The following is a 20416-nucleotide window of genomic DNA, read 5'->3' on the forward strand; positions in this document are numbered from 1 at the left end:
CAGCAGTAATATCTTTACTGTGAGTAGTTTAGGCATTTATACAGGAGCTTAATTACTAAGTGCATGCTGATCTCATTGGATGGACCTAAGAATTAAGCTGGAGCAAACATTTAAGGACTATCAACTAAGATGCAATTCCATTTGCCTGTAATCTGGTTTCAAGACACAAATGAGATCCAAAAATTGCTCCTTTTTGAATGTGGGTGGGCACGTTTTCCTAAATAGTGCCTTCAAACTATTGTGAGGGAAGTCATTTGGGCGGTTGGTGACAGTGTATAGGTGTCTCGCTGCCTGGATGCTCAAGTGTGTCAGATATTTACTCATCTGTGTATCAGGCTAGACTGCAAGTAAATTTTCTGTGTGTACTGAGGAGTGTGTTGCTGCACAGTTCCTCCCACAGACTCAGTAGAAGATCCTTTGCTCCCCAGTCACAGTCTTGCTCTTGACGCTTTGCGGGGAGAGTTAGGGAGCGAGCTGCCATAGGCCTGCTCCTAGGGAACTGTAAATTTTTGGATGCCCTGTTGCAACTACTCATCATGTACACTGTGGGACAGAGCTCTGCTTCCACCCACTCCCCCAGCACGGGAAGGGACACAGCGGTTCAGCACTGTCTTGTTTCCTGTCTTTCGCTGCTGCCTACGGTGCTACCAAACACTGTCATCCTCGGCTGAGTCACAGTTCAGCAGCGCTTGCGCCCTTTTTCCCCAGCAAGTTCTCATTCATCAGTGCCACAGCTGCCATGCGCTGTTTGATGTCTGTTTCCCCGACTGAGCAGGCTGGCTGAGATCTGACCCAAATTCAGAATGGAGTTCATTAATATGAAAAACGCTGAGCCTATAAATGCCTGATGAACTGTGCAGCAGATGGGCCCCATCCTTTCCTTTCCGACTAAAATAACAGCAATGTTTTCTTCTCAGTCTTATGGGGGATATGTGACCTCCATGGTGCTTGGCTCTGGAAGCGGCGTGTTCAAGTGTGGAATAGCGGTTGCCCCCGTGTCACATTGGCAATATTATGGTATGTGATGGCTTCCTCATTACAAGGATTCCCATATGTCTTGCAGTGCACACGCTGCAAAGTGTTGATTCATAGCACAGAACTTTGATTATCTACTAGATGCCATGTAAATGCCACTTGGTCTGTTTTTATGAACTCGTGGCTACTGCATTTCAAAATTAAATCAATTCGCTAAATATTAATTCCCATTTTAAAAAGTCAGATCCATAATTTCCAGCTATCTCTAACTTTTAATGAAGGCTAAATTATTGTAATATTTGTAATATTACTGTAATGTGCCTGTGTTTGCAAAGCTGCCATGTGTTCTGATACCAGTATTGTGTCAGAAATTCATCATTAGGTTTTGTGTCTTCAAAATGCAACTTTCACTTACGAGAATGAACTGTGAGGTTTAGCACTGAACTTGCATTGTAATTTACTCTCTGAAAGTAACAGAATAGGATTTGAAGTGTCTCAGCGTTTGGGTTTTTTTTGTTGTTTTAGTGTGTAAAATTTGGATTTTATAAATCTAATTCTTCTTGAGAATAGCTTGATGTGAGGAAAACATGTTCAAATGGGCAAGTCTGTATGTGCTTCAAGCTGATAGTGCATAATGCTATGCTTGAGTGAGGCTATGAATACAATTATATGGGCGGTCCTCCCAGACTAAAAAAAATACATATATATAGTTGTAAATACGTGCTGGTACAACAGGACCACATTTTGACATTTTTCTGGTTTGGATTTGTCCAAAAGTATTCAAGAGAAAGCTTTCCCTGGCAAACCTCTGCTAAATAAGGCATAATTTGTCATTGTGCAACTAGCGCAGAGACTGAGCAGATTCAGCAGATTAAATCATACTGCCAGGTATCATCAGTAGTCTGTTGAGGACATAATGATTCTTCATATTTTGGGCATAAATGTTATATTATGACAGAAAATAGTTTTTCATGGTCAGGATCTCTCAAATTCCACTTTTAGTTGATTAGATAAAGGATTATGGAGGCATGCATATTCAGCATGAAAAAACCTCCAGTGTGACAACTCTGATGAGAAGCCAAATGGGCATTAGAATATGGCACCAGAGCTTTGATTATATGGCTTAAAACAGAACAGCAATCTACAAAATGTAACGTGGTGAAAAATCCGTGGAAAATCAGAGATACTTAATTTTTACTGTGTATGACAGAGCCAAGATGAATCCTAACTTACCACTACAATTTCATTTTATCTATTTTTGGTAGTTAACATTTAGATAAAAAAGCTAAGATTTTTTTTTTTCAAATCTAGTTATTTACTCCAACATTTTCAGTAATTTTTTAAGCATTACTGAAAGAATAACAATAGGGAAACACTGACACAAAGTACTATATTAATATTCAGCATTCAGGTGTCCATGGCAACAAGAAGATTAAATATTCTGAATAATGATGGTTACCTACATGCCTCATTGTGGAAAACCTGGTTACTTTTATTTTGTGGGTTTTTTTTTTTTAGTTTCCAGTATGCATTGTTACTGTTTGTATTGGTAAAATTTAAGGTAGACAGACTGAAAATTAAGTAGCAGATTCTAATTTTGTTTTTTTTCCTAATTACAGATTCAATATACACAGAGAGGTACATGGGCCTTCCTACAGCAAGTGATAATCTGCAAAACTATCATGTAAGAAAGTAATCACTTTAATTTGCTCTTTAGTGTTTTGTCTAATTTCTAAATAACAGTATTCTTCTTTAAACACTTTAGTTCCTTCCCCATGGGAAGCAATAAGTTTGTTTCTTCTTTCCAGCTAGAACTGCTGCATTGTGCATTTAGAGCCTGTAGTCTCATGTGTTTGGATTTTTATGAGGCAACTTCTTGATGGATGGTGTGGGTTTTCTTTTGTTTGTTTAGTGTGTTGGGTTTTTTTGGTGGGTTTTTTTGTTGTTTTTTTGGGGTTTGGGTTTTTTTTACATTCAGTTCCATTTGGGTACTTTGCAGACTGTAAAACAGGCTGTAAACACTGTTTTATTTTAATCACCAAGGAACAAATTTGTTTTAAAATTTAATATGTTCGTGGGCAAACTCTGCTTTATCTTAGACATTTTTCACGAAAACAAATGTACTCCCATTCCTTCTGGAATGCAATTTTTAAAAAAATGGGGATTGTGTGAACTTTCCTGCTTAAGCTTTTTTCAGGGAAAGCAAAATCTCCTAAATACCGGAAAACTCTGGCAGGTAGGCAAGTCTGTCTATACTGTGATCATATCAAATTGCAGACCCACTGAGAGCCAGCGGTGTCAGGGCTGGAATTTTGGCCCAATCTCCATGAACATAGGGTGTCCAAAGTTTGTTCTAGAATTACCAGTGTTTGCACAGAAGGGAGGGAATTTCCATGTGTCCCAATGGAAGCAAAATATCATTGCTTGTCCTTGTTATGGCATGCTGAATTGTTTGACTTGCTCTTCATGTGCCAGTTGCTTTTTGTTAACGGCTGTTTGAAGTCACAGGTAGCTGGGCACAGGGCAAAGCAGCAAAGCCTTCTGTTAGGTTCCACTTCAGGTCTAGATGAAAATACAGGGGCTATCGCAGAACTGTGAGAGATCTGAGAGGTACTTTGTGCCCTGGTTATTGGAATGTTTCACAGAGGTGTTCAGCCATGGTGATGCTGGAATCAATCATTGATGTTAGCGGAAAAAGAATGGGGCATTTTCTGTGTTTGGGTTGGTAAATAGGCTAGAAGACAGTTTAGCACTGGTTATGTGCATTAAAATAAGAAGTGTGATGAGTAGGACAAAGGGAGGGGTTGTTACATTGATTTAAAAGTATGATAAAACATATAAATACATACCGATATGAACTGAAACATCTGGTTTGACATATTACTACCGGAATTTAGTTTTGTCAACTTCTATATGAGGCATTCTGGTCAAGATTAAGGACAATGATAGTGACTGCTGGACAACTTGGTACTGTGTCTGCCTCTTCTAACCAGTGAGCCCCTGGAGCCCACCGGGGACTGTCCAGCAGCCTGCAGCCGCCTGTCTACCTTTTTCCAAATGTGTTTCTTTAAGGCAGTGGGAACAGTAGGAGGTCTGCGAGGTAGCATTGTAAATACAAGTTACTGTCGCTGTGCAGAACGAACGTTATCACTCTGGGTGCACAAAGTCATTCACCAGCTTCACGGCACAGATGGCAACAGAGGACTGTTTAATCCTTTCAAGCCAGGAGTCGAATTTTCTTGGCATAGTATCTATTGCTGGCAATGGCCACGTTGAAACTGCCAGTACCAAAGAGCTAAAGGTTTCAAATGTGTTACTCAGAGGACTAATTGGGGAGAATGGTGGCTAGATGGAGGAGGAGTAATTGCATAGATCAGATTGTCACACTTCGCTGCTGCTCCTGGAGATAGGAAAATGCAACTTATATCCTCATTTGTTGTTAAAAGCTTCAAGTAATATATCACTTTTACTTTACTTTTAACCTGGAGGGGCTGGGTAGCTCAAGACATGAGTTTGTTGCTTTTCATGTAGTATCAGTGAAAGAGCTGTGGGATTTTGTTGTTGCTGAAGACCCTTACTGACTTCAACCCAGCATGTTTCTGGCTTACAGCCCCTTTGTTCTATGTCCCAGTCCCAATAGCCAACCTCCTGGCCCCTTGTCACTGATGAGAGCTGTTAGCTGAACTGAATGTTTTTAAAGTAAATGCAAAATATGTATTGAAAGCTCTCCTAGCTGAAGCTGTTAAAGCATTTTTTAACTGTTAACTTTGTACTGTCAGGTTTGCCTGCTGCATCGTATATTCTCTCATCATCCTACTGCATCCGCTGTAAAGCTGGCATGAAAAGTGAAATGTTTCATAAACTCTGTACTATGTGCCCTAATTTAAAAGAAACGAGACTTTTTACACACCTGCTTAGAGAAGATGCACACTGCTAGGCACCTTCCTAATGTGCAGAGTGTTATTAATGACTGAATATATATTAATGACTGTGAATATATAGACTCGAGAAACTAGTTGTGGTAAGAGGGGCACATCCTACCTTTTTATTACTGTGACATAAGGTTTTACGTTTATTGAAGGCAGAGAATCTGATATGTTAAATATTCTTTGTCAAGAGTCAAGTCTGAGGGATGACTCACACTCCTAAATCAGCTAATTTGGTGTGCTCAGTGTCTTCTAAGGTAGTTGTAAACTATTAAAGAATGGAGCTTTGTAAGAGAGGAGCAGGCATGGGTGGAGCTCCCAATATAATTGTGTAGAAATCCTAGGCAGAATGGCAGACAAGCTGTCTACCCAGAAGAAAAGTGCCTGGTGCCTAAGACTTGAGACCAAATCAGGGCAGAGCTCTAGAGGTCAGATGCAGTAGCCATGTAAAGCATACTGAAGAGACTGTTCAACTTGTGAGAACATTATTTTGCAGTTCACTCTGAATTTGATATGCTTTTGGCAAGTGTTTGAAACAGTCATAGATTTGGCAATCTTTTTCTAGCAGATTTGAAATGTTCAGTCCTTAAGAACTGCTGCATCATTAGGTTATGCAAAACAGGGTACAATTTTGTAAATATGCCATCTTGTACTGATTTGACATTTGTTCTATTATCTGAGAATATGCTAAAGGGAGAGAGACCTTCAGTTTCAGCCAAACCTTAACTTGTTTGTGGAGTGCTGATAAAATGTTGACTGCTGTGTGATCTTTAGAAAAGCCAGTTACACTCAGCAGGGCCCAACTCCCAGTACTTGTGCACGTTACCTTTTGGAAGCCTTTGTCCCAGCAGTATAGCTATGAAATGGAAGGGTAAATAAAGTTGTATTTATTTGCTGTGCACTTGAGGTTTCTTCAGCTGATGTCGCTGTTGCTTTATCCTCTAACTGTGCCTAACTTGAGATTGCTCCCAATCTTGCAACCTTCTTTAAGGACACAGATGTACTGTGTCCTTAAAGCATGTTTTACGGAAGGGACTGTTCATGTTGAGTATGTGTACAGCAAGTGAAGCATCACTTACAAGTGATAAAAATACAGAGAAGATATCTCTTGTGTTTCTTCTTTCTGAAGTATTTTTACAAATAACTTTATTTTGTTTAATGCTTGAAGGGGAAAAATAGTGGCATCCGTTTCCAAAACTGCTTTTGCAAAGTCACGTTCTCAAAAGTGTAGCTTAAGTCATGCTTCCACTCACAGAAGGTTTGCTTAAAACAGCACAGACTCACAGAAGAAAGCTTAGCAAGGTGATCTATCAAGTTTCCCTCTGCACATATGGAAAATTATGCACTCAAAGGATACTGCTTGCTTGTTTTTTCTTTTTTTTCTTTCATATCACTGGGCCATTTCTTTATGAATTGATTTTTTGGTCAGCTGCTTTATCAGTGCATCAAAGTCCTCTCTCTGGATTTTGGCGCTTGGATCTAATTGTTCTTACGTGATACTAAATCATTTCCATGGATAGCATCATGCTTCCATTGCATGTGGATTTCCATATACTGGCTGAGATTTCTGGTGCTCTGCAACCTTTGACTATCCAAAGAGGGTAACTGCAGTGTTACAGACTGGAGGGTGTTTTTTTTCTCTCTGCTGAACTTGTTTTTTAGATTTAGTTGAATAAATACAAAGAATTCATTTCATGTGTGAAGAAGTTGTGGTACACTATTCTGCCATGACAAAAAGAATTTATACTTGCTTTAAAGATTCATGAGTGTACAAGAGACATAAGGAAATTAGACCACTTCTGTGTCTTGGCAATATAATGTATTTGACTTTTTGTGGATACTAAATGCAAATCCCTATGCAAGGATACAGCCTTAGTGCAAGGTGGGGAAGAAAAACCAAGCCACTAAATTCTTCTGCTGCTAATTTTTACTATATTTTTTCTTACCAGAGTGGCTGGTTGTTTTATGAAGCCTGAAAAGTCTTGTCCCTCTTGTCCCTTTTCTTCTTTCCCCTCTTGTGGCAGAGAATATGGTATTTCCTTTCCTTGCCCAAATTAAAGATCTTATCTGCAATCTTTACTGTCTTCATTCTTTAGTCACAGTAGCAAGCTGGGGCTAGTATATTCTAGGGAACATGTTACTTTGTTTTAAATTTCTGGATTAATCTTAGGTGCTGATTATTTCATCTTTTCATCACTGTATCATGCTTCCATTCCCAAAATGCAGCTTGACTTCTATTTAGAGATTTAGTCTAGTGTGTTTTTCCTTCAGGCATTTCTCTCTCGTATTTGGAGAGAGCATTATTTTAAACTTCTTTAAACAACCCAATTTTACTTGCGACTGAGGAACTGTTTGTTCTGTTGACTTACCTGCAGGTAAACTAGTATACATTTCAGTGGGGAAGATAACGTGTGTAGCCTCTGCAGGATCTACTCCCTGCTATCATAGGGTGCACTGTTGCCATGGCAACTTTTTTTTTAACTTGTCTGCAGTCACACAGGAAACCTATGGCAAGCGGTGTGCTGCAGGCTAACAACATGTTAGCAACGCATTAAACATGTACCTCGCTCTCAAAACTCTTCCCCTCTGGAACTGCTTGTTACTTTGCAGCCATAACCCTTGGTAATAATTGCAGATGGGTGCAGAACGATTTGAGGGCAAGCACAGTGCTGTTGGTTGTGTGACCATGCTACTTGGTGGTTCGGAGAGGAGAAAGCAGGGGTGGTTGGTTTTATCTGAGGGACCCCAGGCTGTGTCAGCAGGAATCAGAGTCAGTTGATAGCAAGTCATCTTCTAATAAATAGCACCTTTTTTTCTTTTTTTTTTCTTTAATTTCAGAATTCAACTGTAATGGCCAGAGCTGAAAAATTCAAGGAAGTTGAATATCTCCTTATTCATGGAACAGCAGATGGTGAGTTGCAGTTAATTAGACATTTTAGTATTGCAGACAGGTTTGCAATTCTACTACTGACAAAACAAAAGCATGAAGGGGCAAGGCTGTTACATTTATGTCAATAAAATAATACTGCTTTTTGCAACTAATCTGTGTTTCAGTCAGCAGTGATGAGGAGTCTAGTGTGTTCATTGCTTTGCTTTTCCCCCAGAGTATTACAGAAGCAATTTTTTGTTTACCTTTTTCCTCTTCCACTTTTCAGATAATGTTCACTTTCAGCAAGCAGCACAGATTTCCAAAGCTCTTGTTGATGCCGAAGTGGATTTTCAGGCAATGGTATGGTCCTTTTTTGTTTATCATTATACAAATGAGTTTGTATTATGAGAATAATAGCATAAGTTCCCTGTGGTTAGGTATAAATTCATTGCCACCTTAAATGAAAGTTCACATACCTGCATTTCACGTTCAGTAACTGAAATCTGTACATAGAGTACCTATGTATTTTCTGCATAAGAAAAACTCTAAAGCAACTCTTTCTTATATTTGATCCTGTTTACCTAATCTTTCATTTTGTTAAACTTTTTGTGTTCTCAAACAGCCAATCCCAATCTTTGCATATACCCAAGTGCAATAAATAGTACCTTACAGACAGAAGGAAATGTTAGCTTCAGCTAAGTCCATAATAACGTATCTATCATGTTTGGTGTTGATCTTGTAGGACAAGCAGGTATTTTCCCCTTCATACACTGTACATGGAAGATCTCAGACTAAGGTGCAAGCTCTTCCTTACCTACATTCTCCCAATCCTTGGGGAGCAGTGCTAAAAAGGATGACATATAGAAAGAAACCAAGTGCACCAGTGCATGGTTGTTCTTCAGCCAAACTTGCAGAGCAGGCAGGGGAAGAGGTCAGGCACCCCTCTTAACAGTACAGTTGCATCTACCCTCCATGTGGACAAGCCACGTGTTCTTTTATGCCTTCAGCATAAATACATAGTATATCCCACACACAAAGCCAAGTCAAAAGTGTCATAGCAGCTTCCTACCCCTTCACATCTTTGCCTCCATGCTGAAGGCCTCATGCTGGGATAATTTTAAATGGCTTCACATGTTCTTATGCCTGTCATGTTTGCTTTATATCATTTAGATGTAGCTACAACTAACACTCTCTGTATTTCTCTTTCACACAGTGGTATACTGACAAAGACCATGCCATCTCCGGTCAAGCACATAAGCATATTTATACCCACATGAGCCACTTCCTAAAGCAGTGTTTCTTGCTGCCCTAGAACCAGCATTTTGCCTGTTAGTGATGGTACTTCTCCAGAAAACTCTCTTGATCATGTAGTCTGAGCCAGTATAAATCAAGATGAGATAAGAGTCAGCTCTTGGGATACCAGTGTACATAATGAAATGCTAATCTTTATGATTTCTGTTGCCAAGCAACTACTGCATTTTTATTGATTGTGGTTAATCAGGTCTTAACATCACCAGAATGATGTTGCAGACTTCTAGGAAGCATAATACTTCCTTGAGTTTTTTATTAGTTTTTGGCATTTCAGTCTAAATGAGAAGCCATCCGGTTTGTGTATTATGGTAATGAATGATAAAAATGCCACAGAGGAACCAATGTGGAAATCAGTTGCAGAATAAAAGCAAAGATGTTTCTATCAAAAATGAAAAGTATCCTGGGATCATTTCTGTGAAAACACTGACAAAAAGTTTTGAAGGAATTCTGTAATGCTTGCTAATTGTTATTTTAAGATCATCATCAGGAATACTGTGATGTTAATATTTTCTGTGCAGAATGAAAGGCTGTTTATACTGCTGTTCCTTAAATTAATGTCTTCTCTGCAATCTCCTGGATTACAATTGTAGAAGTCTTACAAGGAAAGCATGTATCCAGCTTTCACCAAACATTTTGAATGATACCCTACTCAAACCAATGTCACTGCATTCCTTTGTTTGATATTACTATATAGAACTGTGATTATTTCTTATTTTTAGAGTAAAAAAGGCTGCTACTCTGCAAGTCTACTCTGGTAAAATCTTTCCTGGGAAATCTAGAAGACCGCCATTGGTTTTTTTTAATGTAGAAGTTTCTTATTTACCGATGAATAGGCTCTCTTCCTTACACTCAAACATAAAACATTACAATGAAAAACAGCAGTCACTTAAAGCAAGAGCTGGACCATCACTCTCCTGTGAACATGCTCTTTGGCAAACCTGCTTTTCCTTACAGCCTACCAGTAAAGGTCTGAGTTGTCTTCAGCATTTCAGGTAGGCTTCTCCATCTGAGGATAAGATTAGTTTTCTCAATTTCACATAGCTAGAAAAGATGCAACCCACTTCTACTTAAAAACTGTGCTGCTTTAAAATAATAATGACATCAAGTCATTAAAGGAGGCATAATCCATATAATTGAAAATGTTGCTTTAGAAAAAACCTTTTAGAGTTTTTACAAAAATCCCCATTAATTTTAAAGAAGATGTACAGTGAAGCTTCTGTTTTTGTGTAATGGTATCATGTAATAGAGTGTGACCTGATTATCTAACACTTAACTTCTTGATATTACATGCCAGCGTGTGATTACGTCTGTATTGTGGGTTATTAGTGGCATTAGATGTGAATGTAAAAAGTACTCACCCAGACAGCTAAAGCATGGGGGAGAATGTTAAGATACTTTGTGCAGCTTGTCCTTAAATGATAAGAGAAAGGAGGCTGAGGTAGAAAATAAGGTTTTGTTTTCACAAACAAACCACCAATCACTCGACCCATAAAATAAGGTGTTGGGGTTTTTCCTTGAAACACACTGGAGCTGGGTTTTACAAATACCATCTTGGGTTCAAGGCAGGAGTGGTTCTAATATAGACTGGCACCACTGTTAAAGTCTTATAGGAGTACAGGCTGTTAGTTGTCTCCAAGAAGTTATAGTATCACATCTCTCACTCTTTTGACTCAAGGGAAAGAAACAGAAATCAGTATAAGGTAGATCACAGCAATACACAGGTTATAAAAAAAGATTATCATTAGGAACTTAAGGATGGCTTGTGTATGCAATGGTAAATAGTTGAGATTTATTTTAATATTACCACTCACAGCGTCATAAAGACAAAAAAAGTATTTCTGTAATCTGAAAAACTGCTTTAACTAGGCTCTCATTCAATAACTGCAGGTATTAGTGTAATCAGAGAAGGATTCTTTGAAAAAAAATAAGTAGAAATTATATGGTCTGGGTAAGCCTTTCATTAAGTAAAGATGCAGTTCTTTGTATCTGACATACCTTAATGATGCTAGCATCTCACTGAGCAGCTCTTCTGTACTCTTTTTACATAGTCCTCTTTTAACTGTCTTATCTACGAGGCATAACAAAATACAATGCTAATTATCTTAAATTTCTTTGTGTGGAAATCAACTTATATCCTGCTGATAGAGAATGATGGAACTTTAAAAACAACAACAAAAAAGTTTTATTGCTATAATAAGTGTCCTAATAAACATCAATTCAGTGTCTAATTTTTCACTCTGGTGAGAAGTCACTCAGCTCCAAAAATCATGCAAGCACTAAGATAATAGAGCTGCCTCAGGGAACTGAGAACTTGCTTGAACTGCATGAGCATGGGTAAATACCTAAAACTGAGGCAGCAAAACAAAGCCAGCTCATTCCATTATGGTACAAAGCCAGAAATCACTTGTGGCCTGAGGAGTGCCACATGTTAGTTAGGCAGCTACCAATTTCCTTTTGCTTTGCATTTTTTCCTGTGTGAAAGGGATATTTAAGTTTGTTGTAGAGTACACTTTGTGTAAATTCCTAACAGAAGTAGCTGAAACCTGAGGTGTGATTGTTACTATTCTTAGGCTGGAAGGCTGATAGTCTTTGGTTTAAAAACTGGTGGAGAAGCTCAAAGGGATTTAAGTAAAATGAAATCAATACTGTAAATAATACTGGGCTTTAAGGCCTAAAAGTTTTTCAGTATCAGAAGTTTAGGGTCCTGAGAAGAGCAGAAGAACTGAGGAATTTTCGGTTGTATGATCTTACCTATAAACACTAAAAAGACTCAACCCCTTCTGTGTGGTCTGCATCACTTCTCTCAAGAGCAAGGGAGATGAACTTGTGATTAGTAAATGCCCGTTTTCTTCCTGCAACAGGGTAGCTGTGTGCTATCCCTGCTGTCACAACTTACTGTTAGAGTCAGAGCAAGTCATCATCAACTACGCCCAGTGAGACAACACTGATAACGTTGCATGTTTCAGTGATATTCCACTTGGAAATGGAGCAATACTAAGCTCTACCATTCATTAATTTGTGAAGCAAAATGTCAGGTAGGCATTTCAAATACCATATGATATTGCAAACCTGTTCTGGGTCTTGCAGTGTAAAAATAAAATTGAAAATTAGTTAGGATAAATATTTATTATCACATAACATATCTTAATTGTGAAAAACACAATAGTCTATTCACATGTACACATAAGCTTTTGTAATAAATTACATCCAAGAAATTGAGTAATTTTGACCAGGAATATGAAATTAGAAGTAAATATAGCACTACATCTGCTTTATACTGTGTGTGATTTCAGAATGTTAAGATTAACATTGGAATAGCATTTAAATTCACGCAAAACCAGAGTGTTTTAAAATAAAACCTCTCTGAAATACTGAACGGAAATACAGAATGCCATTGAATACACTGACTTCTTAATATTCTAAGAGTTGGTCAAGTGAAGCTAATACATTTTGATTGTACACATTATCTGTAACAAAGTCAGCAACATGTTAAAACACCATCAGGCTGCTTTCAGAACAAACCAGTATTGAGCTCCTATACTAACCTTAAAACAACTGGATTCTTACAATTTATCATCAAGTACACAAAACAAAGCATTTAACCGTAATGCATCAGCGTTTTTTCCTAAATTTACAAATACAAACATTGAATTAAATGTAAATCCTTCTTTGTGTCCACTAGATTTTTTTTTTCTCCATAAAAATGGCTTTTAATGGGCTTTAATAACATTAAGGTAAATTTAGAACAGTGACCCTAATAAGTTTGCAGCAAAATGCAGTTATTTATGGCTGAAGTAGTAAAACATACACACTCACACACACAAAACCATTAGAATACTTTAAATGTGCTGGATGGGAAAAATTGCTCACATGAGGTCTATAGAAAGATTAGTATTTTGGAAAGCTGGTGAATGTTAAAGCCCTGTGGATGAATTATTACAAAGATTGCAATAATACAACTCTTATTTTTAGAATTCAAAGTAATAGCATAATAATGAGATTTAGCCTTCATTTTAATAATTTAAAAATTTACCTTAAAAAATTTAAAAATCAGTGAATTCCAAATAACACAGTAAAACTTCAGCTCCACATCTCTATTCATTCAATACCTAATCTTGCAGTCTTTTACACAAAAGAACAGCTTAAAGGATCAGGCAGTAACAAATTCCATTACGAAAAATGTCTTTGTAATAGCTTTAAAGCCGCATTTTACTTTGCAATGTTGTTTTTATCTTTTAATCAATACGTACTTGATGGAATAATGAAGAGCTGTAACAAAACAACAGCAGGATACCCATTTAAGTATTATACACAATCTCTGAAATTAAGAGGTTTATAGTTGTTAGAAGACAGTATAAATATGCCCTCTGTGTGGTTGAATTTTAGGCAATAAAGAGGAAGATTATTGGGCAGGTGATATAACTGCATGTGGGGTATAGTTTGTGTAGTTTGTACAAAATTTTTCCTGTTATAAAATAGTGGATTCATTAATGAAAATGCATTTGTTTGGCCTACCATGGTAACATTCATACAATACAGGATACTGTCATCACAGATTGCATTTTAAGAAATACTGTACCCATGTTTCACATCAAAGGATTTTTTTCAAATAAGGTGAGAAAATGTTTCAATATATATTTATATATATATATATATATATATAGGACTATGTTCCAGTTACATACAAATTTTAATATTAAATACACTGTATTAAATCAAGGAATACTTCACAAATACAGAATCTGACCCTGCAATCCTCATTGCAGGAGTAATCCATGACTTCAGAAGGACAGTTTAAGGAGGAAAGGATTGTCCCTGTTAGTTTGTTCCTAAGATCAGATCAGTTGTTACTTTATAAACTTCTTAATGTTTGCTTGTCAGTTTGGGTCTCCTGAAATTATTTACTAGAGTTAGGTGATTTTTAAAAAAATTTAGAACTAGGGTTTTCAAGTTCATCCTGAATGAAGGTTATTAAGTATTCTTACACAGAAAAGTAGCAAAATACAGTACAAACCTATTAACAGGGAAGTTGGATTTAAAAGAAAATTTGCTTGTTACAGTTCTGATACGAATACTGATAAATGGCCAATATCAGCAATGAACACAAAGATTTTTTGCATTGGCTACTGCAGACATTTACACAAATACTAGACAAGGTAGACAAGGTGAAATGAGACAAATATTGCACTACATTACCTGTGCTAGTTTGAGATGAAAGACAAAAGTTACAAGGTAAATCATTTCTATTTAGTGGTTGTGGCACTCCTGTCATTCGTTTGTAAAAAAATTACTTGAAGAACAAGTCATAGACAAGTCTCCCGGTCAACACCTTTCCCTGAGTCAGCTTTCTTCTCTTTTCTGATTTCAGCACTACGAAGAGAAGGAGAGGGGGAAAAAGTTATGGTAGCACTATCTTATGTATATTAATAATCTAACTGAAAACCAACATTGCACAGATATTTTATTTTTCATGCTGCATGGCACAAACTGGGAAAGCAAGTGAAAATTTCTGTGCTAAATGGTGCAGAAGACATCAGCCAGGAATTGTAGTGACAAGGTAGGTAGAGAAATTAAAATGTACTAGATGAGACAAGTCAGCCAGCATGCAAGCAAAAATAGCCACTTTTTTTTTTCTCTTTTGACAAATACAGCTGTTGATTTACTAAATAATGGTAATGGTACAGTTCTCAGACAATACCAGCACATTCCTAAATGGCACAAACAAGAGGTCACAATAAGTACTTCTTGTCTTTAAAATGTATTCTGTTGCTCAATGTACATTTAAAAGGAATGTTTCTGAACTAGAGCAGTGAAAGCCAGTTTCCAACTAATATTTGGCTTTCAGTCTTGATTGGGGAGAGTAGAATAAGGCTGGGGAGGGTGAGGCAAGACAATATTCCCCATCTGGAGTTTAATACATACTTCCTCATGTATACATTATAAGGAAGTAACTTAAAAAAAAAAAAAAAAAAAAGAAGCCTGAAAGATCCCACAAAAGCCATATCACTCAGAACTCTGAACCAGAGTTCAAATTTGGATTCAGCTTTCTTTTTTTTCCCCAGTTAAAACACTGTTCATTTGCTTACAGAAAGCAATATATGTACAAAGCAAATGTTTTGGGTTTGAGTTTTCTTTGGTGAAGAGGGTTCTAATTTACAACAGTGTAAATAAATAAAAAGTCATGTTCTTGCAATGAGTCTCAATCACAATATGAAAATGCAAAGGGGCTTCCACAACACAGGCAAACAAAGCCTTCAACAAAAAGTGGCAGAGTATCTAAAAAAAAAACCCAGATGCTTCTGAGAACAAACCTGTAGCAAGCACATAACCTACCAGGTTTCATGGGAATAATTCCTTAACTAGAATGAATGAGAAATAGGCTGAGTTATACAAGGCTTAAAGAAAGCACGATCAATTCTCAAATTCTTAAGGCGATTCATGCACATTTTTACAATCATCTGACATTTTTCTTCACATAAAAATTGCTTTAAGGATACAATTCAGTTCAGCCAAAGCTTACTTCTATGCCTATGGCAGCTTCCAGAGGTGTTAATGGAAATAGCTAAAGAATACCAACTTCTGCCACTTCAACTGCCAAATCTGTCACCTTCTGTAGAACAGTGATAGAATTGGGTATGTTACACTCTCTGCACACAAAGGGTATGCAAACAAATTCCAGGGGTGGGTGAATTTAAAGTGCAGCAGTACAGCAGGCAGGGATTACCTGTGCTTAATAAAAGCAAACACTGAGGTGTTGTGTGCCTTACAGTGTATAATATTTCCACGTTTTAGGTGCCTCTGTGATACCAGGAAAGTCATCTTTCTATTTAGGATTCACATCTCTGAGCATCTCCTGCAGATGTAGGCTTTAATGCCTTGAGAAACTTGAAAACAAAACAAAACAAACAAAAAACCCAACAACAAAAAAAACACCAGGGACAAGTCCAATCTTTTACCAGTAAAACATGTAACTGATGGATCTGAAACGGAGTTGGAGCTTGCTTCCTTCCTAACAAGGGAGTAGTCTAACATGGCTCAACAGGAAGGTTTGAGATGTAGGATTTGCATATCTTCAAGTAGAAAAGGGAACTCATACCATGTACAAAGTGACAGATGCCTCTTTCTCCAATACTTTAAAAGACCAGCTAAGTCTGCCTTCTATACATGGTCAGATCTTTTGCATATTCTTTGAAATTGCTATCTGAAGGGCTTAATATTATAACCAAAGACAGTAGAATATTTAATTACATGTATCAGAGAGGGCTGTGTTTCAGAAAGGTGCCTTCGTGTTCAGTTCTACCAAGACAGGCTCAAAGGCAGACCCTCAGGTCCCTAGGAATTTTAATAATGAAAAATTAACGTTGGAAAGTTGTAAAGTTCATGTACCTCTATGGTTAGGCAACAGTTGACTGAATTTCATGTAAGTCCCCTCTTTAGACACTTAAAAACTGTTAGGAGCCTGGGATGTAAGAACTGTCACACACACTATGCTACTTCACAGAGCTAGGGGCAGGGCAGATCTTATGATAGAAATTATCCATGTATCAGGCTGGGAAGTAATTTGTATAAACCCTTCCTGCCTAAAATCTCCCTTTGCAGATGATCATAGGTTATAACTGGCCAAGTCAACTCAGAATTTAATTACTACAAAGAACTTCTAGATTTTAAGTATTCCAGAAATCACCCTGTCTTGTTAATTGGACTATGTCGTGCATAAAAGGCATTGCATGAAATCGTAGTACAATATCATAATGTAATTATCCCCATTTAAAAATATTTTGGTATATGAGTATAAGAAAGCAGACCTGACAGCAGGAAAGGGCATGCTAAACACTTTGTAGTCGAACTCAAAAGGCAGGAAAATTTTTTTCAAAACGTGTTTTTTTCCCCCCCTATTGTAAGATACCCTTCACTGAGGGAATTGTGTAATCTAATACTGCTCATCTTGATCATTTGCAAAAATCATTCTTACAACTGCTACCATTCCAAAGTTTCTTTTTTTCCAGTAATTACCTAGAATTTAATTATATCTTCATGTAATGATACATACATTATGGTTTATGATGTTTCTGTAGCTCTATCCCTAATACGATTTAAGGTTAACATTGTCTATGGTTTTTCCCTGTCAGAAAGCAAGACTTCCAGATTTAAAATTCTTTTAATCTACTCCTGTGTGCGAATCTGAGACAAGGTAGAGCACAGGAAAATGCAGGATTTCAGAGGTTTTTAAGACTATTCCTTTACAAGAGAACACTCATACCTAAAATCATAAAAATCCTTTCTCCTGAGTCTTTGATTTCATGAGCAAAGATACAAGAACAGATTGAAAACAAGCTCATTAGAGATTTAGTTTCTATTGTACTGCAGTGGAAAGGCCAGATCATCTCTTACCAATGTTGTCTGTAGCCACAGTCTATTTGGATGCTCAGAGGGTCTTTGATGGTAGGATAGATTATGTAAATATGTACTGGTTTTACCTGAAATTTTCAAAGAAAGCAATATGCACCAGAAAAATTACAACCCCTGCATACCCAGGGGCTGTGAATGTACCCCATCAGGTTCTTTACTATCTCCAGCCTGGACAGCAGAGGCACTTAAGGTAAGAAAATTCTCCAGTACATCCTTCTCCCATGCACTACACTGATTTCACTGTGACATGTGTAGGGTAGAAGGCAAATCAGAACTATACTGCTATTTTTACTGTCAGTGAAATATCATCAAAATTATCACATTAGTGGGCCACTCCATGGGTTTCTGAAATGGAGCTTCTCTGGTCATCAACTGTTCAGTCTTGTCTGTGCTGTTTAGGGAAATAAACAACGCTGAAATGCCATTTTGGGGTGACAAAATTAAAAAAATCATGTATCACTACAAATTTTTTTCTTACTGCATTTTTTCACCATAAAACAATCACTAGCTGTTTCAAACATGGAGCTTCTTTTGCAAAGTACATTTAGAAATGGGCAGAATATAATTTTGTATTTTAAAAAAGATGATCTAGGAATAAATTCAATTTAACATTTAAATACACTACATCTATAGTTACTATTTTTAATACATATTACATTTCAAATCTTAATATTTGGGACTTTTAATGAAGATATTTTACGTTCGCATTTGAAATTTCTTTTTATTCTGTCTCCCCAAAAACTACACAAAGTCAAGTCATTTGGGTTCCTAGGTGACACCATTTTGAATTGGAAGACACAAGGAAAAACTTGGGGACAGGGTCTTACCTTCGGGAAATCAGCTTCTAGAGTGATTAGGAAGGGGAGCTTATGACAGAAGTGTGATATGAAACAATTAAATAGAAAATAGTTAAATTTTAAGTTTATGGAGTCAGAGGAAAAACTCTTAAAAATCACAGTGTGCTTGAATTTAATATTTTATTGTTCCTGTAGTAACTCTGAAGCACAGATAAAACACGGTGGCTTCATTTTACATGTCTGGACTAAACTTTAAAATTATTTAACTGTTTTGAGTACAAGTGAAGTAGGCAGAAAAATGAAAAGAAGTGATGCAATCTTAAAATTATTTTCACTCCAAATATTATTAGATTGCATTCATAGTACTGGGTTCTTCATACAGCTATTTCCAGGGTGGTGATGATCACTTCTTTTTCAAGAGGAAAGAACAAAAGCAAGCAGAACACAACAGCTGTTGTGCAATATCCAGGTGGAGGCTGGTGGTTCATTACACAAGCATCAAACATGCTCAACTTCATTTTCCACTGGAGCATAACTAAGTACCATGCAAATATTTGTCAGGGTTTTTTTTTAATAAATAGAGAATTTGCGTTTTGAGCTCATAATATTATGACTGGACCTAAGAAACAAAACTGCAAGATGCCAGAAATCTTTCTAATCCCTAGCAAAATATTCTAATACTGGTTTGACACCAATAGGTAAAATTTAATGCAAGTATAATATATAAAGTAAAAAAATTAAGACCTTTTAGAAGGAAAGCTTGACTCCTTATCTTTTGCATTCTCTGACGTTATCAACAATGTCTTCCACACAGCAGTTTTTGCCATTTCGTCAGAAATGTTTATCACTGATGGGTCATCTCTAGACAAGAACAAAAGTAAATATACAATAAAACAATCAGTAGTCACCAATCTTTTTTACTTATTAACTCTATAATAAAGTTCTTGAAAATTGATAGTGATGACAATAATTAAGTGCAGTGTAAGTTAAGGAATTCTGTTAAACTTCAAAAGTCCTGAATAATTACTTATATATTCTCTTAGAACATCTTTGCACTTTTTTAGTATTTTTCTCCTCCAACAGCAATTAATCACAGAAACATCAATAAAATATATTGTGCCACTCCCAACTAATGACAAGAGAGAAATTAAGTGTAAATTAAATATTACCCAAGATCTCACAGCATGCCAGCAGCATAATTGGACTAAACATGAATCCAAGAGCTCCTAACAGTTCTCAAAATACTTATGAAACTCCACCTACTTTTAAAACATTTTTAAAAGCAATCAAAAGCCCTGACAAAATAGAGTATTTAAGAGATCTAATAAAAATGCCCCAATTAAACTGATCAGTAGCTTTCAGCAGCACTTTGTAGCCATTATGCTCTCTGCTTTACCTGGTCTGCTCCAAATATGTATTTATACACTGAAGAATAATAAATCTTAAATGTGTTATGGGTACATTATTCCTGACTTCATTGTTTACATAGAGCATGACATTTACTAAGCCCTCAGTAAATGTGCTGTCATGTATTTTGGGGAATCATTTTTAACAACCAATGTCTTGATTCTTCTGTTTAGCTATAAGACTGTAAACCTTACAGTAGAGGTAGTCAGATAATATCCAGGCAGCTCTACCAACATAAACACACTATAGATCAATATAGATCACACCACAAGATAAATTAAGCTACATATTACTAATATAAATTAGAACAAAAAGGTATGGACAAAAGAAGAAAAGAAAACAGACCATTAGTAGTGTGATGATTCAAAAGAAATAGACTGGGATTTTTCAGACACAAGACGCTGATTTACATTAGGAGACATTAGGGTAATTTTGTGTTAAAATGTAAGAGAGGAGCCCACTGTGAGACAGTATTCCTATGAATTCAAAGTTCATTGATGCAGATGTTACTGTCACCAGGTGTTTCAAATCTTTATTAAGAATGTCTTTCTCAAAACTGTAAATCATATTAATTCCTTATAGGCTGGCCACATGTATTATTGCCATCTATAACACAGATTTTCATGCTTTTTAAGCTGAGAAAACCCTACATTATGTCTTATCTACCCTGGACACCTCTTGATTCATTCATTATCTTACAGAGATAGTATCTTAATTAGAAT

The 20416-nt window shown here is 36.7% G+C and overlaps 2 protein-coding genes across 17 annotated transcripts in view; one reads left to right on the forward strand and one right to left on the reverse strand.

Annotated features, from left to right (window-relative positions):
• DPP4 (dipeptidyl peptidase 4) overlaps positions 1-20416 on the forward strand; it is an 80539-nt gene that overhangs the window by 30930 nt on the left and 29193 nt on the right. For 3 of the 4 annotated variants that reach the window (XR_007632057.1, XR_007632058.1, XM_050339934.1), the window contains exons 22-25: positions 918-1017; positions 2595-2659; positions 7740-7812; positions 8057-8130. Coding sequence is in view for 2 of the 4 variants with exons in the window: in XM_050339934.1 (XP_050195891.1) it covers positions 918-1017; positions 2595-2659; positions 7740-7812; positions 8057-8130 (312 nt within the window). In the remaining 2 variants the exon portion in view is untranslated. Of the gene's footprint in view, positions 1-917; positions 1018-2594; positions 2660-7739; positions 7813-8056; positions 8131-8983; positions 9477-20416 lie in introns of those variants that run through there. The other variant, XM_050339933.1, reaches the window with a different exon arrangement.
• SLC4A10 (solute carrier family 4 member 10) overlaps positions 12193-20416 on the reverse strand; it is a 152784-nt gene continuing 144560 nt past the window's right edge. For 5 of the 13 annotated variants that reach the window (XM_050339923.1, XM_050339925.1, XM_050339921.1 and 2 more), the window contains 2 exons: positions 19032-19148; positions 12193-14451 (listed from right to left, as the gene is read on the reverse strand). In XM_050339923.1, the coding sequence (XP_050195880.1) occupies positions 14385-14451; positions 19032-19148 (184 nt within the window). In that variant the 3' untranslated portion in view covers positions 12193-14384. Of the gene's footprint in view, positions 14452-15414; positions 15441-18317; positions 18357-19024; positions 19149-20416 lie in introns of those variants that run through there. The other 8 variants (XM_050339930.1, XM_050339932.1, XR_007632056.1 and 5 more) reach the window with 7 other exon arrangements.

Source organism: Myiozetetes cayanensis, unplaced genomic scaffold (assembly GCF_022539395.1).
Source record: "Myiozetetes cayanensis isolate MyiCay16 unplaced genomic scaffold, myiCay2020 scf9, whole genome shotgun sequence".
Classification (NCBI taxonomy): domain Eukaryota; kingdom Metazoa; phylum Chordata; class Aves; order Passeriformes; family Tyrannidae; genus Myiozetetes; species Myiozetetes cayanensis.